This window comes from Giraffa tippelskirchi, chromosome 12 (assembly GCF_054371585.1).
Source record: "Giraffa tippelskirchi isolate mGirTip1 chromosome 12, T2T-mGirTip1v1.2.pri, whole genome shotgun sequence".
NCBI classification, from domain to species: domain Eukaryota; kingdom Metazoa; phylum Chordata; class Mammalia; order Artiodactyla; family Giraffidae; genus Giraffa; species Giraffa tippelskirchi.
The window spans coordinates 33,116,768-33,143,020 of NC_137286.1; the positions used below are offsets into that span (position 1 = coordinate 33,116,768).

The 26,253-nt window shown below is 56.0% G+C and overlaps 1 protein-coding gene across 4 annotated transcripts; it reads right to left on the reverse strand.

Annotated features, from left to right (window-relative positions):
* Positions 1–983: 983 nt before the first annotated feature.
* On the reverse strand, positions 984–24,687 carry STRA6 (signaling receptor and transporter of retinol STRA6). 4 transcript variants are annotated; one of them, XM_081551494.1, is made up of 19 exons: positions 24,672–24,687; positions 23,866–23,998; positions 18,765–18,831; positions 18,379–18,464; positions 17,036–17,175; positions 16,412–16,435; positions 16,055–16,221; positions 14,594–14,716; positions 12,146–12,213; positions 11,890–11,966; positions 11,557–11,618; positions 10,492–10,654; positions 6,633–6,708; positions 5,251–5,384; positions 3,904–4,021; positions 3,714–3,815; positions 2,895–3,058; positions 2,491–2,640; positions 984–1,834 (listed from the first exon to the last, which is right to left on the reverse strand). In XM_081551494.1, exons 2-19 carry the CDS (start codon positions 23,979–23,981, stop codon positions 1,665–1,667), a joined length of 2,007 nt encoding a protein of 668 aa, XP_081407620.1. In that variant the 5' UTR covers positions 23,982–23,998; positions 24,672–24,687; the 3' UTR covers positions 984–1,664. The 4 variants fall into 4 exon arrangements, with proteins under 4 accessions (XP_081407620.1, XP_081407618.1, XP_081407621.1 ...); XM_081551492.1 differs by lacking the exon at positions 24,672–24,687 and adding an exon at positions 24,298–24,447; XM_081551495.1 differs by lacking the exon at positions 24,672–24,687 and having other exon boundaries at positions 17,036–17,148; positions 23,866–24,010.
* Between the last annotated feature and the right edge of the window lie 1,566 nt (positions 24,688–26,253).

Below are 26,253 nucleotides of genomic sequence, written 5' to 3' on the forward strand. Positions count from 1 at the left end.
TCTGGCTCACATAGCCCTGAGTGTCCCAGTCTGATCACACTCTCTTATGACTGTTTCCATATTAAGGACAGGCCCTGTCAATCACTGACACAGGGCTAGGAATACATTTTTCAATGGGCTTCAGAGGGATCATCCCTGCCTGCCTTGTCCTATTCCTGGGCACCCTTGAAGGTGAGTTGGAGTTCCCTGGCCTCACCTGGCTTCCTGCCAATTTGAGGCTGTAGTTTGGGTTCGGGATTGTGGTGAAGGTTGGTCTTCACTAACTGTACAGACATCCTTGAGGCCCCACTGATCCAGGTGTGTGGGGTGGCCACTTTTGCCCCACCCTCGGTAGCCCTAGCCGCACAGTAGTCCCTACCTCAGCCAACCCCCTGCAGGCCAGTCTCCTTCCACGTGTGTGTGTGTGTGTGTGTGTGTGTGTGTGTGTGTGTTAGTCACTCAGTCTTGTCCAGCTCTTTGTTACCCCAGCCACCAGCCTCCTCTGCCCATGGAATTCCCCAGGCACCAGCCTCCTCTGCCCATGGAATTCCCCAGGCAAGAATACTAGAGTAGGTTGCCATTTTCTCCTCCAGGGGATCTTCCTGACCCAGGGGTTGAACCCTGGTCTTCTGCATTGAAGGCAGATTCTTTACTCTCTGAGCCACTAGGGGAGCCCCCCCACTCCAACCTCCATACTCTTATTCATATTGCTTTCTCCTGAAATCTCTCCTGCTCCCCAAATCCTGCCCATTCTTGAAGACCTAGAATCAGTCCTACTTCCAAAGCCCACACTCACACATCTCAGGGGTGACACCCTGGGTCCCCAGTGTCTCCACCACCCAAAGAGATGTGGCCACGGGTTCCCCTCTGCCCTGTCCACCCAAGCCCAGTACGTGACCAGAATAGCCCAACCCCACTCAAGCCCCACAAACACAGTGTTGATTCACTGAGAGTCCGGGTGGTTTTCCCACATATCCCCCGCCCTCCCACCTCAGGAGGACTGCTTCTCAAGCACAAGTTTATTACAGAGAGCACACTAACCTCTTTCATAATCTCTAAGGGCATACCAACTAAAAAAATATCAGGCTCTCAAGTGTGGCCAGCTTGGTGTGGGGCCTGGTTGAGCCATGACTTTGCTGTGGGGTAGGAGCCCATGGCTTCCTCCTGGGCTGCCTTGCAAGCCATGAGGGCCCCCCAATGGAGAGGGGGAAAGCTGCAGGAGACAGGATGCACTGCGTCTCGTCACGGTGGTGAGATCCGTCTGAAGCTGAGAGGGCCAAGCTGGAAGGCTAGGCTGTCCTGGCCTGAATCGCCAACCCCGGTCAGGAGAAGGCTTCAGGGAAGCCTGGATGCTGGCGGCAGGGCCAGGCGTTGGGAGGGGCCTGGACCTGCTTCCACTGCTTCCTGGACCAAGAGGCAAAACCACCGTTCGCCTTCTCCAGAGCCCTCATGGCTTCCTAAGGTCAAGAGGGGCAGACCAGAGCCTTCCCGAGGCTTGAGGCTCATAGTGCTGGCAGACTTCCATCCAACCAGAGCAATCCCTGGCTGGTCCCGCTAAATCCCCGGGACCTGCAGGCAGAGCTGGGGCCAAGCAGAGGGCTGCCATGGCCATGGTGATGATGCTGGGAGAGCCGGGGAGGGACGGGCTGGGAGGCGAGGACACGGCGGTGTGGCCTTCCCCCGCCTCAGGGCTGGGCACCGTTGGCCCGGGCACCCAGCAGGGCTGTCTTCCGGAAGGCCTGCAGAGCTGGGTTGTGCAGCAGTGTGTACGCCAGACCCCAGCGAGCCCTGCCTTGACGGGCCCTGGGCCCCACTCCCTTGGCCACCAGGTCCTTGGTCTGTAGCAGCTGAATCCCTGAGAAAAGGCCTTCTGTGAGTCACTCAACAAACACCCAGCCAAACCCCGCCCCCCACCCCCCACCCCAGCACCAAGATGGGGGCAGAATCTGAAAATCCCAGGTGCAGAGTGGGGGAGGTTGATGAGACAGGGGCTCCAGGTGCTATTTCACAGAGTGGGCAGCCGGGAGACGTGTGGGGCTGCAAAAGGGTTTTGTTCAAGCTCAGGTGGTCCTCCTCTGGGTGGCCGGTAGGAGAGGGAGAGGAGGAGCTCTGTGGAGGGGACTGGAGCCAGTTCAGTGTCCCCCTCCCTACTACACCCAGGCAGTAGGGCAGGGGGAAGACAGACTGCTTAGAAGGAGAGTAGGGGGTGGCCTGGGCGGTAGGGGCGACAGAGCCCCATAGCAAGACAGCGGTCTCATTCCCCAAGTGAGAACTAAGTGTGTGTACACACATGTGACATACAGTGTGTATACGTTAGTATCAAGGAGAAAGTTACCCTGAGACAGACCAGGAAAATTCTCACTTCTTCTCTCCCACAGGCAGCCCAGAGAGGAAGTAAGCATTTTCCTGGCCCTCTCTTCCTTGCATGGGTTGGAGAGGGGGGCGTGCCTTCCTCCTGGAAGAAGCCAGGTGGGTTCAACTTCCCCCCCAATCCCCAGTGGAAAGGCGCACCTTCCTCTTCCTCTCCCAGTCTGAGGCCATCCTGGGGGATCACGCAGGGCTGGGGCCTCCGAGTTCGCAGGAGCAGGGCACAGAAGGCCGTCACGGCTGGGTGTGACTGGCTGACCTCCATCTTCAAGAAGTTGCAGTATGTGTGGTAGCCTGGGTGGGTGGAGGAGGCAGTGCTAGTCGGGGAGGGCCCAGGCGGCCCGTAACACAGACATGGGGAGTGTCCTGCATGCCCTGCATGCGAGCACGTGGACACCTGAGCACATGCACTGCAAGTGGCCCCCTGCACATACCCACGGCTCAGGGTTACGGACATCCTCCAAGGAGACTAGGTCAGGGCAGACCCCCCCTCCCTGCTTGGCCAGCCTGAGCTTCCCCTACCCTCGGCTCCTGCCCGGTGACCTTACCGGGGTCAAGAGTGGCGGCTCTAGGTGGCAGCAGGCTGAGGTCCATCCGGCCAAGGTGGACGGCGTTGTAGAGGGCGGAGAGGAGCACTCTCCAGGCGGCCACCATGGTGCCCACCAGCACGTTGACGGGGAAGAGGAGGAAGGTGGCTGCATAGAGTGCTCGCCTACGGTCAGGAGAGGAGGGCTGAGGCAGGTCCCCACACAGAGGCCCTTCCTCAGGGTCAGTGTCAGATTGAGATGACCACAGCTGCCGTGTATTTACTGAGTACACCTCTGTGCACCCGGCTTGTGCCTTATGTCCGCTCTCTTAACCCAGCTCACTTATCCCTCCAATCTAGGAGGCCCAGGGAGATGGGGTGACTTAGCTAAGGCTGCCTAGCTGGTCAGTGACAGATTTGGGGTTTCACTCCAGGTCCACCTGGATCTTTCTATGATCCTGGTGTCTCCCACCTCCCTTCTCTGGGTCCCTTGTCCACAACTCTAAGCCTCTCCTGGGGCCAGGATCCTCCCACAGCCTAGCAGAGAAATGACATGGCTGTTAACCTCCCTCCTGCAAAGGGTAGAGCAGGGCTAATCCCCAAGATAAGGAAAGCTCAGCGGGTATTTCTGGCCCTGTGACAGGTAAACAGAGGCATTTTGAACTAAGCTGGGCCAAGCCCACTTTTCTCTGTGGATAAGGCGAGGTCTTTTCACCACCCGCTGGGGCCCCCTGGTAGAGAAAGGGGAAAGACAGCAGTGGAGGGAGAAAGGCACAGAAAGGAAGACAGGGAAGAAGTGGCCGAGGGCCTGAGGGAGCCACAAGCCCAGGAGCCACCTTACCGGTTGGTCAGCCCCGGGTGTCCATGGTGAGTGTCCAGGAAGACCCAGTGGGCTGCCACGTTCTGCAGGGTCACAGCCAGGACCAAGGTCAGCCAGAAGGGCCTGTGGGAGGTGAGGGGATAGGGAGGGTGTCATTGTTCGTGGCCCTTAGGGAAGGGGTCCCAGAACCGTCAGCCCCTTCCTCACTCACCACGAGGACTTCAGGTAATGGAGGAGCAGGAGGTTCCTGCCGTGGAGCATGGGCATGAACACCAGGAAGGCCAGGGTCAAGGTCCCCAGGAAGAAGAGGATCTGCTGCACCAGGAGTCCTGCCAGCATCGGGAGGAGGGGCGCAGACATCAGCCCACCCCCGCCACTCCCAGGCGCTCACAGCTTTGGAATCCGGTAGACCCGGTTTCAGATCCCTGCTCTGCTGCTGTTTAGCTGGGCCACCTTGAGCGAGTTACTTAACCTCTCTGAGCCTTGGTTTCTTCTTCTGTGAAAAGAGGAGAGCGGCCCCTACCCAGGAGGACCGCGCTGAGGAGGCAGTGAGACAAAATCTGTGGCCGCTCTTGGAAAACCACAAAGTGCTTTGCAAATGTTATTTTTTCCCCAATTGCTCCTGCAACCTTAAGGACAAGACAGTATTTGAAATTAATGTTTACATTCCTACTGGCCAGAGCCTGGCCCATGGTAGGCACCTGAAAGCTGTCTATTGAAATGATGGGCTAATTGTTTACATGGGATGTGTACAAAAGGGCTTCAGAGGCTTCAAGTTTACCAATTCGAGGAATTATGACTTTTAGTGCTAATAGTCCCTCTACCCTTTTATCGTCTTTTCCCACCTTACCCAGAGAGGTGAGAACTGAGAGAACCAGCAGGAAGGGAAATCAGGCCCTTGCCGGCTTCAGTCCGCTCACATTTGAGAGGACTTGACTCACTGCAGTGCCCAATGGGAGAATCAGAAACTTGAAGCGTGGAAGGATCCTTGAAGTCCATCTAGTCCAATTCTCTCAGAGTAGGACCCCTTTGCACCCCCCAATAATGGCCACATAACCATGCTATTGGAGGATGGGAAAGCCTGGCATGATACAGTCCACGGGGTTGCAGAGTAGGATGTGACTTAGTGACTGGACAATAATAACAGTCATGCTTGAATACTCCCAGTGACAGGGATCTCATTACCTCCTGAGAGCCCATCATGATATAGCCCTCCCTTACAAAAGCAGGAATGTGCCTCCTTCAACTTTCCAGCCCTGGGTCACCCTCTGTGCCAGCACCTGGTGGCACCCAGGAGCCAACCTAGTGATGGATGTTCTTTCACCAAGGGCTCCTGCACCTAACCCCTCCCTCTCATCCCACCTGTCTAGACTCCCTGAGGGCAGGGGAGGCAAAGCGGTTCCTTCCTTTTGCTTTTACCCCAGCGTCGGCTCCAGCACAGGCAGACCCGCAGGGGCAGCCAGGACCTGCAGTGCATTCCCTCCCCTACTCAGGCCAGCATCTGGGGTCAGATGGAGGTCAGTGCTGAGGTCAGGTAGAGCGGGCCAGGGGGGCTCACCAAGGCAGGTAAAAGCAGTCTGGTAGGCGGTGAAGCTCATCCAACAGAATATGGCCTGACGGGAGGGGCGGGGGCTCTGGGTCAGGGGGCCTATGTCCAGGGCTCCCCCTCGGTGCAGAGCTTGCAGGTTCGTCCTAGGGAGGGAGTGAGGAAGGTAGGGATCTCAGGGAGCACACATGCTTCCTTATTCCCAGCTCTGGGCCGGCCTTTGGCTGAACTCCCAGTCTAACCCACAGCCACAGGCAGGGAAGCCCTGGGCTGTGGGAGCCCAGTGGAGCCTACTAACCCAGCCTGGGAGGTCAGGGAGGGCTTCCCAGAGGAGGTGATGCCTGAGTTGAGTCTTAAAGGATGAATAAGAGTAAGCTGGTAGGGGTTGGGGCAGGGATCAAGGGAGACAAATTAAAACAGAAGACTCAACCTGAGCCAAGTCAGGAAAGTGAGACACAACAGTAGGAATGGAAAGTGACTTGCAGCTAGCTAGCCACCAGGGCAGAAGGCCACAGTCCAGGCAGGCAGAGGCTTGAGAGCCTTAGCCACTTGATGCGAAGAGCCGACTCATTGGAAGACTTGATGCTGGGAAAGATTGAAGGCAGGAAGAGAAGGAGGTGACAGAGGACAAGATCGTTGGAGGCATCATTGACTCAATGGGCATGAGTTTGAGGAAGCTCTGGGAGTTGATGAAGGACAGGAAAGCCTGGTGTGCTGCAGTCCCCGGGGTTGCAAGGAGTCAGACACGACTTAGCAACTGAACAACGACAACAACAATTAGCACCAACCCAGTAAGAAAAGATCCTGGAGCAGGAACCCTGAGGCCTGATCAGTGTAAAGCATGCAGACCAGCTCCCTGCTAAGTCCCTGGCCCTCCCCTTCCCACCCACCCAACTCCCAACCAGAAACTTCTGTCCTTCTCTGCTCACACTTCTTCAGTGCTCCTTACCATTCACCATGAAAGGGCGAGGTAGGCGGCTTGGCATTCAATATCCCACAAGAATCTCTCCGGTGTCCCAGGCGCCAGCCGGCCCACCCCCTCACCCACACTCACTTGCTCTTGCTCACGCAGCTCCTCTCGCCCATGGCACCCTGCCTCCCTCATCTCCCAGTAGGATGCCAGCTCTCCCATGTAACCCCTCCTCAGAGGACAAACTCCACATTTCAGCCCTTCATCAGCCGTGCCCTGCGTTACTTACGGACGTTTCTCCAACCAGACAGGGACACCCCACCTTCTCCACCCACTGCAGGGCAGATGGCCTCAGGAACAGCTCGGTCCTGCAGGCATTCTCCCTCCCTCCAGTCCCAAGATTTTCCCCTCCTGGGTCAGGGGTCCTGCAGGCCTGACCTCTCCCCCACATCTGTATCAGGGGGTGTCAGAGCCTGCCACTAACCTGTGTGTCACCAGCGAGTGGACCAGCATGAGGAAGGTAAGCAAGCAAGACAGGACCAAGGCCGAGATGTAGCAAACTGGAAGGCCGAAAAGGAGCAAAGTGGGAGGTCAGGGCCTGGGGCAGGTCTCCTGGGAACCTCTGAATTGCTGTCGAGGGGGTGTCTGGGTGAGAGTTACCCCCATCCCACACCCCACACTGAGCCTCTTGTCATTTTCCCTGTTCTCAGATCCAGTGTAAGTCAACAACTTCGGTTGGCCCATACTGCCAGGTGACATCTGATGGCCAGGATGGGAGAGGCCAGCTCTGAGGTTGCAGACCTGGCTCTCACCCTGGTCTTGCTGCTTCCACTGCTGTGTGGCCCCAGTGAGGGACTCCATGGGGTCTGCCTGGCATCTGTCTCCAGCTCCACAACCTCCTGGCTGTGAGGCGTCAGGAAATCATCCCATCACCCAGCCTTAGCTTATCCATACCAGGAACACCGCTGGGCTGCCCAGCTCCCAGCATGTTGTGAACCCTAAAATCCCATCAGGGCCAGCATCAGTGGCCTTGGTTCAGAGCAGAGCACAGAAGATTCGAGCACCCATCAGTGTGACCTGAGTCCATCAGAATGAGGGAAGTGACCGCTGCTACCCATCTCCTCCTCAGCTCCCCATCCACCCAAGCCAGGAGTTCCTTGTATCAGCAGCAACTGGGAGAGAATGCATGGTGTGCTGTGAATAAGCCTGGTCTTTAAGCATAGCAGGGCTGCAACCCTTCCACGCTACATCCACAGCCAGCCTCACTCAGTACCCTCAGAACAACCCCACAGGAGAGGCCCAGGGAGACGTGGGACCCACAAAGAAGCTGAGACTCAGAGCTGGTGAGCTTGACCCACCAGCCACACCGCTTGGAAGTTATGGAGCAGGTTGTGCAATCTTTTCCAAGCAGATCTAGGATAAGCCGGGGAGGTCTGGACCCTGATCTCATTACTCATCTGAGAGAATTGTTCCTGGTTCCCATCAGAGACACAGGAGGGGAGCAAACACACACGGGAGAGGCAAGCACTAGGTCCCTGCAGCCACAGGTACTGGAGATGTGGGTCTTATCACTGACAGCATATTAGGATCACCTGGAGCTGTTTCAGTTCCCACGGCCCAGGGACTTCCAGTGGCCCAGTGGTTAAGAATCTGCCTTGCAATGCAGGGGACACGAGTTTGATTCCTGGTCAGGAAACTAGGATCCCACATGCTGCAGGGCAACTAAGCCCATGTGCCACAGCTACTGAGCCTGTGCATCACAAATGGAAAGCTGGAGTGCCACAAGAAAAGATCCTGAATACTGCAACAAAGACCCCACGCAGCTAAAAAAATTAAAAATTAAAAAAATTCCCATAGCCCAAGCCACACCCCAGAGCAATTAAGTCAGAATTTCTGGGCATAGGACCCAGACCTTAGCCTTTGGGAAAGCAACCCCAGTAATTCCAACGTGCACTCAGGGTTGAGAACCACTGAACTGGGGTGTTTTTTTTTTTTCAAAGTCAGAGCCTTAATGATCTCTTTTAGTCAGCAGTTGATTGAAATTCATCAGGCCAACCAGCAGGTGTAGAGTGCCTGCTACAAGTGGGTCTCAAACTCAGTCTTATATTTGAATCATGGAGAAGGCTTGTCCAATCACAGAGGCTGGGCCCCACCCTCCAGCTTTCTGAAGTCTGACTAGAGCCTTGGGATTTCTTAAAAGTTACCAGGTGATTCTTAGGCACAGACAGGAGCGAGGACAACCGCTACAGAAACCTACGGCCACTGGGCCTGCCCATGGTTCAGTCGGGCAAGGAGGCAGAGGGGGGCCCTTTACTGAACATAAGGCTAGAAGAAAGCCCTGGGCATGCGCAGCCCTGCCCTCCTAGAGCCAACATGGTGCCAGCAAAGATACACCCTGGACTGTCTCCGCTAAGAGACAAGGAGTTTGCCTGCTGAGCCTGCCAAGGTGAGCGAATAGGTTAACTGAGGTGAGTTATCGAACTCCTTGACCCCCAGCCTGGCCTTTGGTCTCCAGGTGTCTACCTCTCACTCCTCTCTCCAAATTTGGTTCCCTCCTAATCCTGGTACTCATAAAATCTTCCTGCTCTTCGCTTCCTCTGGAACTCTGCACGTTTCCCCTTCCGGGCCTGGATTTTGTGGATCAGTCTGTCTCCCACATCCAATCAGGAGCCTCGAGGACAAAGATGCCTTTAGAGCTTCAACACCCATCTTTCAGATAGGGAGATCGAGATCCAAAGGAGTAAACGGCTTTCCCAGGACACACAGCTGGTAAGTGATGGAGCTCGAATTCTAATCTAGCTGGCCTGACTCAGAATACGAGCTTTCTGTGAAAGATGCTGGGCTTGTGGTTCAGGTGTCGGGTGGGTAGCCCTAAAACAGGCTCTCAAAGCTCAGAAGACATTAGCTTCCTAGGCTAAGAACAGACCAAAGGGCCTCAGATCTCATTTCAGTTCTACCCCTGGCTTGCTGAGTGCTTAGGGCATATCCCTAAACCTCTTGGGCTTCAGTTTGCCTTGTCTGTGAACTAGAAAGGTAAACACCTATCTACTTAACCCGTTTCCAAGGAGCTTCAGAGTGGGAGCATTTGGGCTTGGAAACTGCAGCACGTGATTATAAGTGTCAGGTATGTTGAGTAGAAACCAAATCCCCTGTCCTAGACATGTCTGCCTCTTGATTTCCTGCTCTGTGAGAGGAGATTAATGATGCTGACCCAACAGGGCTGCTGTGAGCAAGGTCTGAGCTTGGATATGGCCTGATATGGGTCATCTCTGCTCCTGCCTGTGGCACAGATTGCGACCAACTTGGAAAATCTTGGAGATGTCATTTTCAGCCCATCCAGAGCTTGTCACCTGTGGGCTTCAGCCACATTTCCAGGACATACTCTCGTAGGGGAGCAGATGCATTCAGGAAAATGATGGTCAGGGAAGGAAGCAGTCACTGCATACACCTCTGCCCATCCCTACTCCCTCCCTGATGGTCTTGGTAAGGAAGAGCTGCAGGGCAGTCATACCTCCACCTGCAATAAGGCAGCCTAAGCTCCAACCATCATATGTTACTCCTCAAGAGCCAGGGTGCCTGTGCCAGCCAGGGGCTCCCTAGCCAGAAGAGGATGTAGGCCCCATGACATCTGACCACCAGGCCTTGACTCAAAGTGGTGGATAGTCCCAGCCTGGGTGTTAGGAGACTTTGTTCTTCTCTTGGCTTTACTTGTATCAAGCGACAATGTGTCTCAGTCTCCTGCATAGGGCTGTGGAGGTGAGTCAGGTGGGTAACAGGGCTAAGGGCTAGAGGAGACATCAGACCACAGAAGTTGGGGGGGGCGGGTGGTGTGGCTGGTATAGTTTCGGATCCCAGGAGCTCATTGTCATGGGAAGGAAGGAAAAAGGAGGTGCCTTGAGGACAGGGGTTGGGAAGAGAAAGCATTCATCCTTCCTGACCCCACCTACCTGCCATAGGATTAGCTCAGACACCTGGCCCGCCATCCCACCACACTGCCTCCTTTCCTGCTTCCCTCAAAGCCCATGGCTGTCCCCTCAGCTCACACACACCATGCCCTCCTCCTCCTCCACACCTACAGAGCGGGGCAAAGTCGCTGGGGGTAGCGGGGGTGGTGGGGGTGAGAGATCCCACACAAGCTGACAGGGGGCCCGTGAGATGACCCCTTCAGGTCTCAGAGACTTGAAACTGGAAGCTCCAGCTGTCCCAATTTGTAGATGAGACAGCTGAGACTCAGAGAGGGGACGCCCAAGGCACCCCACGTGTCCGTGGCTCCTGGGACAGAGCTCAGGAATCCCAGCTTGGCTCCCCACTGCGGCGCCTCGGGGGCTCCTGGGAGGCCTCACCTTCTAGAGCCCACAGGTGGTGCTTCACCAGCTCCACCACCTCCTGCCTGTCCTCTGAGAGCACGATCCCAAAGCCGGCCAGCAGGTAGGAGACATCCGTGGTGATCCCCGCCCTCACCTTCTGGATGGTGGGTACCACGCCCACTAGCAGCAGCAGGGCCACCTGGAAGAACCCCAAAATAAGGGCGGCAGGGCCTGGCTGTGCTCACACCAGGCACTCCCATCCCAGAAGTGTTTTTTGAGACTTCAGGAGATAAACTCCATCAGCCCATGGGCTGCAGCTACATGCCCATCACTCATCACAGTGCTCTTATCTGTCTCTTGGAGCAGCATCCTCGCGCCTCTAATCAGCATGTTACAGATATGACATTAGCCTCATTGACCCCAGACATGCTTTCAAGCAACACAAGTGTATGTGTGCATCTCTGAATCATCTATCTAAATTTAGTATGAGATTTCCAGTTTTTCCATGAGAAAGCAGTGTCCCATAAATGAGCACAGGCATTGAAGCTAGCCAGACCTGGATTCGAATTTTGGCTACCCTGAGGTATTGGCTGTAGGAACTTGGCCAAGTCAAATTCATCTCTCAGCCTCAATTTCCTCCATCTGTGAAAGGGAGGAGACTCATACCTACCTCCCAGGATTTTCAACTTTTTGTCTTTTTTTGGGGGGGGGGGCGTTTATCAAATATACATTATCTCACTAAGTCTTCCCTACTGAAAGGAAGTAATTCTATTTTCTCCATTTCACAGACGAGCTAGTGGGTTCAGGGATGTTGAATAACTTGTCCAACATCACTCAGGAGGTAAATAAAGGAGTGAGGATTTAAATCTACGTTTACATGACTCCAAAACTCATGCTCTGACCCTGTGTGAGTCCAACAAGGGCTCCCCTTAGCATCCCCTCCCTTCTGGGTAGGCCAGCATTCCCAAGATGGCCAGAGCAACAGGATAGGATTGTGGGTGGGGCTCTTGGAGATCTGAACGGGGGAGCCTGAGTCATCTCAGGGTTGGGGGTTGGGAGCAGGGGTCCAGAGGCAAATGGCATGACAGAGGCAGGACATACCTGGTAGATGGCCGTCCCTGTCAGGGTGACTGAAAGCACCAGCTTCAGGGGGAGTCGGAATCCTGCAGTCCCCAAAAGGAGTGGCATGGTGAACCCCAGCACCACCCAGGCCTGGGAGCCCCCTCCCGCCCGAAGGACCCAGGAATAGGGCCAGGGCTCACAGGACCCTGGACCACCAAGGCCAGTCAGGGGCTTTCCCTTGTCCCAAGCTAGGGTTGTTGCTCCTGATGACAGTGGTACCAAAGGTAGGAGCTGGCTTTCTACAGCAGCTGTTCTGTGCAAAGGAGGGGTGAGGTCACCTGTCACTCTTGGCCTTAGCTCCCCACTCCATACCTCGCTGTGGAATGTAGATGGAGTGTCTGAAGTAGATCCAGGCCTGGGACGTGAAGCCATGCTTGCAGGTGGGGGAGCTGAGGAAAGACCCAGGCAGGAGGGAGCTCTCAGGAGAAGCTCCTGCCCCAAGCCTGGGCCCCAGGGTTCTAGTTGATCCTTCATCTCTGCCCCACCATGTGGCCCAGTGCCAACCTCCCAAACAAACCTGCCTGCCCAGGCCTGTCCCCCAGCCCAAAGGATGTGCCTGGAACCTCACCTGCTTTTCAGCTTCTTCTGGCAAAGGAGGGTCCTCAGATATTCTTCAGAGTAGCTGCTCTGCAGCCCCTGTGGGGACAGAAGGACAAGAAGACGGGACCTGTCTTGAGCCATCCCTGGGGCCCTGGCTCAAGGTACCATGGTGGGCACCCAGTAGGTGCTCCATACAAACCTCTTGGCTGTGGTAGAGTACAGAGAAGGGGCACCTTGTGGGGATAAGGGCCATGCCCCCCAAAGCTGCCCTCCCCTCCTCCTTAAATAAAAGACTAATCCGTCTCCTAGCTAAGAACTCTCAGTGCTGGCAGGTTTTTCCTAAGGGCTATTTCCAACCCTCCCCTGCTTTACTCAGTCTCTTCACATCACTGCTTTCCTCCTGGCCCTCTGGCCTTTGCTAGCTGAGATGAGGGCTAAAGGGAGACTATGTCCCACGAGTTTATCCCTGACCAGGACACAGGCTGGGCTGTTTTGGGTCAGATGCCCCAGGCCTCTCCTACTCCAGGGAGATCACAAGGGTGACCTGATTTGTCTAAGCCACATTCCAGGCCTTAAGCTGCCTGCCAAGTGGCAGAGGCCCACAGTAAGATGCGGTGAGCCCCTGGCCCCTGATCATTTGGAAAATATAGGCCAAGTCACCCATTGCCATGGGAACCCTGGGATCCAGGGCAGGTGTGGATCAGCTCAAAGAATGACTGTGTCCTTTGAGGATTAAAACTCTTTGACCAAGGGCCAAAGAGGATTTTATTTCTCCTAAGACTTCCCAAGAGGAAAGGCATGCAATGGAGGGAGAGGCTGAGAAGATCCCCAGGAGAGGAGGGAAGGGCCTGAGCAAGGCAGAGACGTGCCTGGTGTATCCTGGGGAGCTGCTCCCCTTCTCTGAGCATCTGGAGGGCAGTAGTGGCGAGTACCGAGGACCCTACTGCTACCCTGTGAGCGTGAAACCTGCAGTCAAGTGGGCCAGTGGGGGATCAAGGGCCACCCTGGAGACGCTGAGCCCATTTGCCTCCTCTCCCCTCCGTGGGGACCTCACTCCTTCTCTGGTTTCAGTCCCAGCCCCTCTGTTGAGCTCCAGGCCCAGGGTCCAGCTGCCCACCAGACCCCTCGGCACCACACATGCACAGCTGTACATCGTCCCCCGCACACCTGCTCTCATCCAGAGCTCTGTATGTCGCCAGGAACTGGTGCCACCACCCACTCGCTGTCTGTCCTGGATGCCACCCTTCAAGACTTTCCTTCAACCTTCCCATCTGCAGAGCAACCAGCCTTTTGCATCTCTGTGGGGTAGTTTCCCTCCTCCCCCTCTCTCACCAGGAAAAGACTTGACCCCTCCTCCACCCATGCTCTGGGATTGCAATTCTCATACTGCACTGTAAATATATGTCTCTGTATCCATCGCCCCCAGCACACTGGGAGCCCTGGAAGTCCAACACAGGTCACTCGGCTGAGTCCAGAGCCCCAGCCCAGGACCCGGCATAGGATAGGTGCTTGGAGAATGGAGAATATGATTGCCGTATCTTGTAAGAATTCTCCCTTGCCATGACATATTCATCCACACGCTCACCTACCCAAAACTTCAGAAATATTTGCTGAGTGTCTACCATGTCTACCGTCTCTACCATGATGCTGGGAAAGTTTGAAGGCAGAAGGAGAAGCAGGTGACAGAGGATGAGATGGTTGGATGGCATCACTGTGTCAATGGACATGAATTTGAGCAAACTCTGGAAAATAGTGAAGGACAGGGAAGCCTGGAGAGCTGCAGCCCATGGGGTCACAAAGAGTCGGACACGACTGAACGACTGAACAGTAGCTCATGTGCTAAGACCTGCTTGATGCTGCAAATCATGCAAGAATGAAACAGATGCAGCCCATCTCTGCAACTCACACTCTGCTATGCCTGCATTGCCTTTCTTTTTCTCTCCCTACTCCAGATCCTCCCTGTCCTTCAGCCCCTGCAACGTCTACTTCCTCCAGGAAGCCCTCCAAGCATGACTTAGTTCTTCCAGTCCTCCCCTTTATCCAACGTTATCCAACCTAGGGTTTATTCATAATGCAATTCTGCCCCCAGTGCTCCCTGAATCATGTCAGCATTTGCAGAGTTTCAATTAGACACAAGGCCCTGGCCTGTCTCATTTCTCCAGCTGGATCCTCCATGTTCCAGAAATAGAGCTATGAGTTCTCTGTCTTCCAGCCCACTTCTCCTTTGTTGAGTCTGCACTCTGCAAACAGCTCAGTGCCCCAGGCATCCTAGGTGTCAGCTGAGGGCCTGGCTTGGCCTTTGCTTGAGGAGGCAGGACTCACTAGTCCCTCAGCGACTCAGCAAATGTTTTCCAAGCACCTGTTATGTTCTAGGCCCTACACCAAGCATGACCACATGTATGAGAACAAAAGACCTGGGCAAGTCCAAAATGTCTTGAGTGCTGAGTACAAGCCCACCCCAGCCCTGCACCTTTACCTTGGAACCCATGGCTGCCCCATGACTGAAGCTTCTCACCAGCTGCACCGGGTACCAAAGGCTCAGGAATCCGAGGCCCAGAAGGAGAGGCAGTGAGGCCAACAGGGAGTAATACCTGTAGATCTGGAGGGACGGACAAACACCAAGATACATCTACCTTCTGCCTCCTTTCCCCAGTCAAAGACTGAGATTCATATCCCTTCCCAGCTCACAGGGGCCCCTGAAGGTGATCGAGGGTGAGTGGGAAGGCTTCTGGTTCTATCACTATCCTACAACCTAGGCCACTTGGCACCGACTCCTACTTCTCCTTCTCTGACCCCACAGAGGTGCTTGCCTCTCCCCCAGGCTCCTAGATTCCCAGGCCCCTTTCAGGAGCCTCCTATCCACCCCAGGGGACTGCCATGGGACCTGAAACAGGAGACAGCCACCTTCTACCTCCCTATGTTCCTGGTGCCTTGACACTGGCTGGTTTTTTTTTTTTTCTATTACAGTTTGCAACCTGACCAACTGCGAAGAACATGCCCTGCCTCGCGGGGCTGAGGCCCTCCTAGGGTTGAACATGGATTCATTTATTTGTTAATTCCATATGTTTTTACTGAGAGCTTAGGATGTACCAGGTCCTGGCCAGTGAAAAAGACCAACCAAGTCCTTACTCTCACGGAAACCACCTAAGCTTCAACTCTACCCTGAGGGATTTGTGTTATCAGCTCCATTGATGGGAGCGGGGTGGGGTGGGTGGGGGAACCTGACACTCAGAAAGGTGATAAGGTGTTCTCAAAGAACCTGGCACCACCTGGCATCATTGCATATATTTGCTTGTTTCACTGTGTGTCCCCTTCCAGAAAAGGCAGCTCTTGGGATGCCAGGGACTTCATCGGTCTTAGTCAGAGCTCTACTCGGTGCCTAGAAATGCCCCTGGTACAGAGAATATGCTCAAATATGTTTGTGGAATGAACTAAGGAAGGAAGGGATAAAGCTGGATTCAAACTCAGGTTGTCTGACCTTGTAGGCTATACCCACACCCTTTGGGCTCTGGACCAGGCAGCTTCACACTGCAACCAGGCCCAGTGAACCAGGTTCTGAGGTTCTGGAATTCTCTTTTTAGCCCTCTGAGACCATCCCCCAACTCAGCGCTTGCATTCTGCAGCTCTCTTCACTCCCTCTCCAGCCTGGCCAAGGGAAGTCTGGGCAATTAAAAATGGGGAGATTTCAGGGTTCCCCTCCCTCCTTCTCTGCCCCTTCCCTCCCTTTCCCCTCCTAGACTGGAAGCTCCTGAGGGCAGGCCAGGCTGTCTCTCCCACAGAAGGGCCAAGCCTGGAACAAGCACTTGGGTAAAGGCGTGAATCCCGTGCCCAGTGGAAGGCAGCAGGGAAGCGTGTAGACAGAGATGAAAGGAGCCTCGCCGGCTGATGCAGCTCCCCCATGTCTCGCTGTCCGGGGCTAAGCCGAGTCCGTGGTTACCTTGGGTGACTCAGGACACTCTGCCCTCTGCCAGACCTGGACCCCCAGATGAGCCCAGGACAGCACGCTGCCGAGCAGGTGGGCGGCTCCATGCCTGACAGTGGCACAGGCAGCCAGCGGATAGTAGAGGGCAGGGTAATAGAGCAGAGCCAGTATCTTCCATGGCCCTGGAAGGCAAGACAGGCAGAGAGACACACGATGGAGGGGCAGAGGTGGGGCCAGGGTCCCATCCAGGGTCCCGCCCATCCCCACTTCTGTCTCTATCTTCCCAGCCCCTTGGCTGATTCAACAGGCAAGAGCCCTGCATTCAAGCCAGGCTCTTGATTAGTATCAGCTCCGTGATCTTGGGCAAGTTACCTCTTGAAGTCTCAGCTTCCCCGTCTGTAAAATGGAAATAACACACTATATTAGCAAAGATCAAAGGAGAAGGTATATGTAGGGTGCCTAGCACCATGCCTGAGTTAGTACTAAATAAATTCAGCTACTATTTTATTACTGTTCCCATCTCTGACCCTCGGCCTCCACCACTGTAGGATGGAGCTAACATCCGCAATTCATGGCGTCGCTGTGAGGATCAGATGACCGAAGGAGGCCACGTGGGAGGGCGGCAGCTCCTCTAGATGGTGGCTGTGCTTTCTGCCACCACCTCCCTAAGCCCAGCTCAACTCTCCAGGACCGCTCCCTATTCCCCTCCCCATGCTCCTTCATGTTCACACGGGACTAGGCTGTCTGGGGTCTGGGGGGACTCAGCCTGTGCCCCCTCACCCAGGGCGGTGGAGTTTGTACAGGAGCAGAGAGGGCAGCATTGACCCAAGGACGGAGCAACAAGATTTCAGGCACTGTGGTGGGACAGTTGGCAAGGGTGATGGGACTGCGTCTTCTGGGCGATGGCTCACGACTGGGATCAGGAGCCCCAGTGCTCTGGATTCCCACCCGCCCCCTGCCGTCCATCCAGCCCAGGGCCTTAGCCATGCTGGGTACCTCGGCCGGGTGGTGAGGTGAGGCTCAAGAAAGGCAGCGGGTCCTCGGTGGGGAGCAGCAGACACAAGGAGCTGAAGAGAACCATGAAGACAGCGGCAGGCACGGTCCGGGGCCTGTCCCCAGCCAAGAAATCCACAGGGCTGGTGCAGAGCAGGAGCAGGACAAGAGGGAGTCACTCAGGCCCTGCATGCCTGTTACCACCCCGTGTTCCAAACACTGGGGAGGTGGAATCCTTCAGTTTCCCCATCTGGAAAGGGAAACTGAGGCCCCTTCATGTATTCATTCCACAAATATCTATGGAGTCCTCCTACGGATCCAGACCCAGGCCCTATGGTAAAGTGACTCAGGAACACGCCCCCCTCCCCCCAACACACAGACGCAGAAGGAACAAGCCTGAGCACTGCTCCCCCCGCCCACTCTGGAAGCTTCAGGAAACGGCCGCCTCCACACTAATCGGTCTGTCTGGGCTGGCAGACCTTCAGAGAGCTGGAGAGTCACAACATCCTTATGCAACGGCCGCCGCCCTGGCCTGGGAGTGGCCCCAGGGCAGAGGGCAGACAGCGGACATGGCTATCCCAGGCATTGCCCCTCTGAGCTCAGGGCAAGCCTCTGAGACCCTCTGCTTCGGTGCTCCAGCTTGCCTCCATGCCCAGAGGGCTCCATCCTGCTTCGTTCTCCCCTGGGCCCTCCCCCAGGCAGGGCAAGCTCTTCTTCCTGGCCAGCCAGTGCAGCAGAAACCCCTGGCTCATTCCCGTCAAAACCAGCATGGCAGGCCCCACCCTGGTGTGCAGTCGGATTGCAAGGCTGTCTACACTGGGGCTCCACCTACCACCTCCCCCGATTCTTCAGTCTCTCCCACACACGCCTGCCCAGTCCCCACTCCTCAGGGTCATCCCCATCCCAGGCTCTGAGGTTGCAAGGCTGAAGGAGGCAGGGGGAGAAATTTCAGCCAGAAGCGCTGGAGGTCAGTCCCTCAAAAACCTGTGTCAGGCCTAGGAAACACCCTCAGGGAAAAGGGTGAAGATGGCGCGGAGTGATCATGGCCTGCCCAGACCATGGGTTGCCTGAGGGGTGTGTCCTGGAGCTGGGCCTTCTTGGGCTCAGTCTCCTTGGGGTCTGGAACAGGAGTGGGTGCCCCTGAGCGGGTCCCTCCCCTTCTCTCTGGGGGTCTCAAGCAAACCTAGAGATCTCAGTGAAGGGCGGGGGGAAGGGGATAGGACAGCCCCAGACTGAGAAAGTTGTGGGTGTCACTGAGGCCCAGGGACCTAACGACTCACTACCCTTCCAGAGTGGCCCTGTCAGCTGGGCCCCCCAGAGAGGGGAGCCCAGGCCAAGGCACCAACCTGGGCAGCCCAGGCCTGCCATGCCCACAGCGGGGCCAGAGCTGGCGGCGCCTCACCAGCATGGCCAGCAGCAGCAACACGAGGATCTGAAAGAAGAACACAGAGGCGGGGCTGGGGTGCCCAGGCCTTCCCCCAGGGGCTGAGTCAGAGCCCTCAGCCCTGGGAGCCCCCTAACCCCCATGCACACTCGGGCAGCATGTTGAGGACTGGCATGGAGGTGACAGAAGTGTGAGAGGTTAGACTCAGTCTGCATCCTGGTTTGGGTCCCTACCCTGGGAGAACTCCCAATACCACCCCTCCACCATGTTTAGGCTCCCAACATCTCCCTTCACCACCCCAGCCGACATCCCCCTGTTCAGGCTGGCAGTAGGCCAGTTTGGACTCACCGACAGCACAGCCAGGCAGGCGTGGTAGAGGCCGGGTGGCACACTGGGCTGGCAGGAGGGGACTAGCCTGCAGAGGAAGTGAAGGCTGGTCAGGCCGAGGTAGGGAAACCCCAGGTGTGCGGCCAGGTCTGGGGTTCCAGGCTCCCTATGCTGGGTCTCTACTCATCACCTCCCTTGACCCCTCTGACCACTCACACAGAGTTTCACCTTCTCAGGGCTGTTCTGGGCCCCATGACCCTACAGGGTTCCAGTCCCATACCGAGGCTTAGGGTTACAGGGCTGAAGGAGACAGGGGGCTCCCAGGGGAAGACATGGGAGAAACAGAATGGGTCAACTCAGCCTTTCTCTCCAGCAAGGCTCGCTTCATTCCTCCCTCCTCCAGGAAGCCTCCCGGACTGCTCCAGGTGTCCAAGACCTCTTCTCCGAACTGCGGCTGAGCATACCACCTGGATCCAGCAATCAAGCACATGGTTCTGTGATCTGCCTTTCATTCACTGGTATCTGAGTTTGGTCTGTCTGTGACTGGAATGGGCTGAGTCATGTGTCAGAGAAAGCTATCAGGTGGAAGCCCTGAGCTCAGGATTGGACCTGAACCTAGAAGAGCAGATAGGATTGGATTCCCGAGGGAGGGCTAGACCTCTGGGTTTGCCCAGCTGGGGCCTGGTAGTACCAGAGGGAAGCCATCAAGTTCTGGTGGACGAGGCATCGGAGGAAGCCCCTGCTGCAGCCGGGCCTGCCCTGCCCAGGGGTGGGGGTAGGGGGCTCACCCACCCTGATGGGCTCCTTCTCCTGTGTGGTGAGCCCAAGGACTCTGTGCTTGAACAGCTCAGGCTTCCTGAGCTTGGAAATCCCAGAGAGTGAGGAGCAGCAAAGAACCCAGTCCTGTGGGCTTGTCCTTCGGGTGGCAGGGTACAGAATGAGGCTTTTTTGGGCAACTTCTTGGCCCAGGCAGCTACAGCCTCTTTCCAAAGCAGAATAGTGCTCGTGGTAGAGTAGAGTGGGTGCCACGGGGGAGCAGGTTCCTTCTGTCTGCACTCAAGTCTCACACACCCCACTTACAACTCTGAGGCACCTTACTGGAGTATGTGGGGTGGGGTTTGGGTGAGGCAGCCTCCCTGACCATCCCTAGGAGTCCAGAGCCACCACTCCTGGCCACCTCTGCTGGCATCTCATCACTTGACAAAGTCCTACTCAATCCTGCCCCTACCCTCAGGCCCAGCCAGAGCAGGGGCTCAGCAAACTGTCCCTGGGCAGCCTGACCCTTTCCCATTCATCCTAGACCAGAGGCACCCTGGGCCCCCTCCAGGGCCCTGTCTGGGGGAATCACTGGCCTTTCTGTACCACTTGGCACCCGCCTCCATCTACCCTTTATTTAGCTCCGTTTGGCTGAGACTCATGGACCCTCAAATGTTTGCATTCTGAGCAACAGAAATTTGCCTGAGCAAATGTTTGGCTGATGGCTTGTGGACCCATGTTTTATGCCGTGGGGCAGGAAAGATGGCACAGATACAAAGAACACCATGGCAGGGAGGGTGGGAGCTTGATCCTTGAGGGAGCACAAGCAGATGTTGAAGGATAAAGAGGATGAGACATTTGGGGCAAGGCCTCAGAGCGGGTGGTATTTGAGTTTGGAAGATGGTTAGCATCTCTTCAGGCAAATAAGGACCAAGGGAGCTCCATGTAGAGGGAAGAGCAGGAGAAAGTGCAGTGACAGGCAGCAGAGAGTGGGACTGGGGCCATACAAGGTTTTCAGCTTGATTGGAGCCCAGAGGGCAGGCTGAGAGCTGGTTATAGCAGGCATGGGAGGCACTGAGGGTATTTAAGCAGGACAGTGTTTCAGATTTTAGGAGATCTCTGTGGCTAGATTTGAATAAATACAACAGCAAGGACTTCCCTGGTGGTTCAGTGGTTAGGAGTCCACCTCCCAACGCAGGGGACATGGGTTCAATCCCTGGTCAGGGAACTAAGATTCCACATGCTGTGGGGCAACTAAGCCCACACACTGCAACAACTGAGCCCGAGCGCTCTGGGGCCTGTGTGCAGCAACTAAGACCCAACGCAGCCAAATCAATAAACATTAACAAAAAAAAACCTAGTACTTACTTAGCAATGAATAAGTGCCATGTACTGCTTGTTCCATATACTAACTCAGTTATTACCTAAGAGGTGGATGCTATTAGTATCCTCCTTATGTAAACAAGGAAAACAAGGCTCAGAGAGGCTAGGTGTTTTGCCCAAATCACACAGCTAGTACAGCACCAGAGCCAGGATTCGAACAGAGGTAGTCAGACTCCAGCAGCCACAGGTGAACAGGATGTGAAAGATAAGGAGTATGTGGAAGCTATTAAGTTGAACCATATGAAACTGCCATTTCTTTACATCAAAGACAGTTGAATATCAGCATTTTCAAATGGCTCAGCGTAAACAGTCTCAGAGGTATTTAGGAGGAAGAACTGACGTGACTTAATGTGGAGGAGCAGAGGGAAGGGGCATTTCTGGGATGGCTGTAGTGTCCTGGGCCTTATTCCAAGATGAAGAGTGAGGACCAGAGTCAAATGGAGTCCACGGAAGCAGAGGCCTGGTCTTGGGCAATTCAGAGGTGGTGATGGGCAGTCGGAGACAGAGGCCAGACTGCCATGTGGTGAGAACAGTGGGACAAAGGAGAAGCTATAAAACTGTTTCTAGAGTTTGAGCGAGAAGCTGCAGAGGGCACCACCCAGAGCAGAGGGTAGAGCACAGCTCTGGGGGTGAGAGAGAGAGGCTGACTGTCTGGGGCAGGGGTCTGCAGGCCTGGGGTCCAGGGAGGCCTGGAGCCCCGCTGCCTGGCCCTGTCCCCCTCCCACAGCAGAGTGACCTGCACATCACCCTGGCGTTGGCCTCACTTGGTAGGAGGGCAGCCCATGGAGGAAGCCTCCCAGTTCCGCCTTCCAGGCAGCCCTTTGAAGTGGTGGGGAGGTGACTGACATCCTGGACAGCTGCCACAGATGTGTTTGTGTCCCCAGGCTCTGGCTGGGGAGCTCGATATTGATGACGGGTGAATGACACATGAGCACATGGCAAGAAGCACCCATAACCTGGCTGGAGGAGCCTCTGGGGGGAGGAAGGAGCCAGCCTGGCTTCAGTAGATCAGTCCTGTGTCCAGAGAAGACCCCAGCCAGTGCATCCCAGCCCCATCAGACTCACCCCCACCCCCCAACCTCTCCAGCCAGTCCCTGGCGCCAAGGGGGGACTTGGGTAAGTGTGACCAGGAGGTTGAGTCCATCTCGGACACCGTCACCAGTGCCTACAACCCCGACTCCAGCCCGGTGAGGCACAGAGGGAACCCCTGTCCAGAGCTCCTCCAAGTTTTGGGGCAGCACCTCACTGGGGTGTCTGACTCGCACAGGAAGAAGTGAGTCCAAATTCGCCTCCTTGGGATTCCCCTGGGCTCCCAGCTTCCCACTTCCACCTCCAGCAGGAAGCTCGACTTGGTTGGGCCAAGTAAATAGAGTCAAACAAAGCTCTTCATTCTCACCTGCAGTGGGAGAAGAGCTACAAATGCGAGATGTCACCTACTGCAGAGGTAGTGCTGCTCATCACCCAGTCCCTGCCACGCATCCAATTTTATTCTAAGGCCATGTCTAAATACCGGAGCCACGGAGCTGGCTGCAGGCACCCGGCCCCACCCAATGCCTGGGCCCTGAGGTGGCTAAGGACACAGCTTCCAACTAAGGCTTTAACTCAGGTGGAAGTCTGTGTCCTCCTGGGGCTCCTGGGCCCCTCTCCACTCTTCTGCTTCTCTCAACTCACACACACACACACATACACACACACACACACACACACTCAGCAGGAACCTGGGGAGCCCTGGGCTTTCAAGGCCAGCCAGGCAAGGGAGGCGGGTACACTGTGCTGACAGCAGGACTACTTCCCAGGTGGTCAGAACCCCAAGTCCTCCAAACAACACTCCTTCCCCCAGGCCAGGGTGGGGCCTCCCTCCCTGCCGGGTGACCCAGGCCTGGCCAGGCCGTAGCCCGGCCCCTGGGAAGGCACCAGAGCATTTTCCCTTCTCCAGTTTTGGTTGCTGATAAAGAACAGATGTGCACACATCTGGTTCGACCCCGCCCACCCCCACACCCCCGGTCCACCTCACCTTTCCAGTTCCCCAAACCCTCAGACAGAGCAAGGAGGTGGGGGATGGGGCTCTGTCTGCGAGGCCAGGAAAACAAGGGGAGAACTGGGCTCCGAGGCCACGCAGGCCACGTGTCCTTGGGAGCATGGGGGCACAGGGAGGCCCAGCTCCTCTGCCAGGGTGCCCAGACTAAACAAAGATAGAGGGATCTGGGCAGAGGCGGCTGTGGGCCAGGTCCTCAGGCCACACAGCCTTGGGCGGAGGCCGCCTCCCTCCCCTGACCTGGCCCAAGCACTCCTGCTGAAGAGAACTGGATTTCTATCTTCACGGAGCCTCAGACCAGCCTGCACCAACAGGGCAGCCTGTTCCCCTAGGCCTCCCCCTGACCCAGGCCTGCTCGGAGAAACTGACGCTCATTAACAGCGCACCCAAGATGGTCACCACAGAGACCAGTAACCCCTTGAAGGCAGGCCCGACTTCCCTCAGCCACTCACCCAGCACTCTCTGTCTTGGCTACAGGCCAGAGTCACCCAGCCCAGTCGGATCTGAGTTTGCAAGAGGGGCCCCAGGAATCTGTTTTTGAAACACACCACAGGGAGTTCCCTGGTGATCCCATGGTTAAGACTCAGCGCTTTCATTGCCGGAGCCCAGATTCAATCCCTAGCCAGGGAACTAATATCCTGCAAGCCATGAAGCACAGCACCACCATCCCCCCCAAAAAACAGTCAAAAAGTAAACACACCACACAGGTGATAGTTAGGTGCCTAGCCTGGCCAAGGTCCCCCACCTCAAGTATCTTAACACCAGCTCGAGGGCTGTTCTCACAGAACAGGGGAGGAGTTGAAGCCCAGAGAGGCTGTGACTTGCTGGGGGTCCACACAGCGAGAGCGACCCTTGCTCAGGGTCTTCCCCACCCACCCTCCAATATCAGTAACCTCTGCCACACCCCACATGCTGGCTAAGAAGAGCCAGAGAGAGAGTCCAACTCACCCCTCGGGCTGCAGCTCCTGGCCACCCTGGGGCTCGTCGATGTACCAGCTGTCATAGGAATCCTCGGCGTCGGTGGCCCTGGAGGAGGTCTGGTTCCCTGCTGCCTGCGTGGACATCCTCCGACCCTTCTCCTCTGACCCCGAACAAGAAGGAAAAAGCCACTACAGATGTGAAAAGAGGCTTGGGGGGGAGGGGGAAGAGGAAAGAAAGAAAACCCAAACAAAGAAACGTTTCTCTTTAATCCTAAAGGTTACTTTCTTGCTTTTAGCTCTCTGGGAAAAGCCTGTTTGGGAGTGAGGGCCGGCAGGAGGAGGGAAGGGCTTCTCCTGTCCCCTTCTGTCCCTTCCCTCCCAGTCTCGTGCGGTCCTGCAGGAGGCTATTATCTCTCGGGGTTGGTGCCCCCTCGGGGTCCCTGGGCTCTTGCTAGAGCACCTGTCTGTCTCTCTGTGTGACTGGCCACGGGTAGGCTTTGCCTCAAAGCACCATTTTCAAGGAAGTTTTATCCAATCCAAGCTGCCCACAGAGACCTCCCCCTTTCCTTCCCCTCCTCCCACCCACCCAGATGGACCCACAGACACACACTCAAGGAAGGACCAGGGAGGAAGAAGCTGCGGAGATGAAAGGGTGGGCGGGCAGCGGGCGGGCTCAGCACACCCGGTTAGACTCTCCCAGCTGGGCTCCTTTCCCCTCCTGCTCTCAGGGGTCCAGCCCAATCCCCTCCTCTTTGTTCAGGTTCCCTGGAGACCATCCCCCAGCATCAGCCTGCCCCTCACTGGCCCCTGTGGGCACCAGTGATGGGAACATACCCGGGGTCCTCGCAAGCCCCCCTCCCAGAAGTGGAGGCCTGGCTCCACCGGCGGCCCGAGCCTGGGAGGAGTGTGGCATGGAGGGCCGGCGCCTGACTGCACCCATATACCTGCCTTCCACGCCTGCCCCAAATCGCTCACACCTTTGCCCAGCACATCTACTGGGCCCCTACTTACAAGTCAGGCATTCCGGCAACCCAGGGAGACTGCTGGGGCTGGGCCAGGGGTGGAGGCAGGGGAGGGAGCCCGTCTGTCCGTTCCCTCTCCTGGAGGAACATGTGTCCCTCGCGGGTAAAACCTTTTTGTTTCTCCAACTTGATTTCACAAGGAGATAACTCACCCCCACAATGCAGAAATTAGTCCTTTAAACTCGAACCAGACCCACGGGTAGACAAGAGCCCTGCCTGCCTGCTGTTCCTCCTGGAGTGTGGGGTGCAGGTGAGGAAGGCAGGAGTGGGGATTCCTCTCCCCTTCCTGGTCCCCAACCGGGGGTGGGAGTACAGCAAGATGCAGATGAGGCAGAGAGTGGTTCTCAGGACCCTACTCCTGGGTGGGAGCCAGACCCCCTCCCTGAACTTTTGAGGGTCCCTGTCCTTTCAATACCCCACAGGTGCCTGGGCCACTGCCTTACCCAGCTAAGGCATTCATTCAACAAACTTCGGAAAAGGACATTTATCTATTTATTGTTTTAACACAAATTCACTGAACACCTACTAAGTCCCAGCACTGTTCGGGGCCCTGTGACAGGAGGGTCTACAGTTTAGGAGGACGCAGCAGTTTAGGAGGAGGTGGTAAATAAGCTCAAATCTGAAGGTTACAAAGGGAATGCAGATTGCCCTGACATACACCACAAGAAACTGAATTTGGTCTGAAAGGACAGGTCGGGTGGGCTGGAGGGAAGCATGTTCCTGACAGAGGGAACAGCCTGAGTGATGCTCAGAATGGTCAGAGCTTGAGATCTTAAAAGCTCTCCTTCCAAATTCTGTAGCCAGGCCCACCAAACCTTCCAGAATTAGGACATAATTTTGCTCTGTTGGCCTTGGCTCCTCCCTCTCCTTCCCAATGGCCCCTCTTCCAGGAAGAGGGCTCTGGCCACCCCTCCCCTCCCCCACAGAGACATCAGTATCTTGCTGACTCAGAGCTGAACCTGAACTTTGATGCAACGCAGGAGCCCACACTGCCCATCTGATTCCAGGCATTTGGGGGTGAATCCTGCCTCTCAGGCCCCGCTACAATCTCCTAAGGACAGAGCTGGGTCTCTGCTCTCCTCTGCCCTCCTTCCCCTGATGCAGAGTTCACTGGGGCCACACAGACTATCTAAGCTGGGTTTGGCTCGCTGCCTGTTCTGGTGACCATGACTCCTCCATGGGCCTGTCTCAGGCAGGCTTCTGTTTCTCCAGGCAGGTTTCCAGAGCCCTCTGCTCCAGCACCTGAGCCCACCTTCCCTTCACTGCTCAGGAGTCTTAGACCCATAGCTTGCATGCATGCCCGCTAGGTTGCTTCAGTAGCATCCGACTCTTTGCGACCCTCTGGACTGTAGCCCACTGTCTATGGGATTCTCTAGGTAAGAATACTGGTCTGG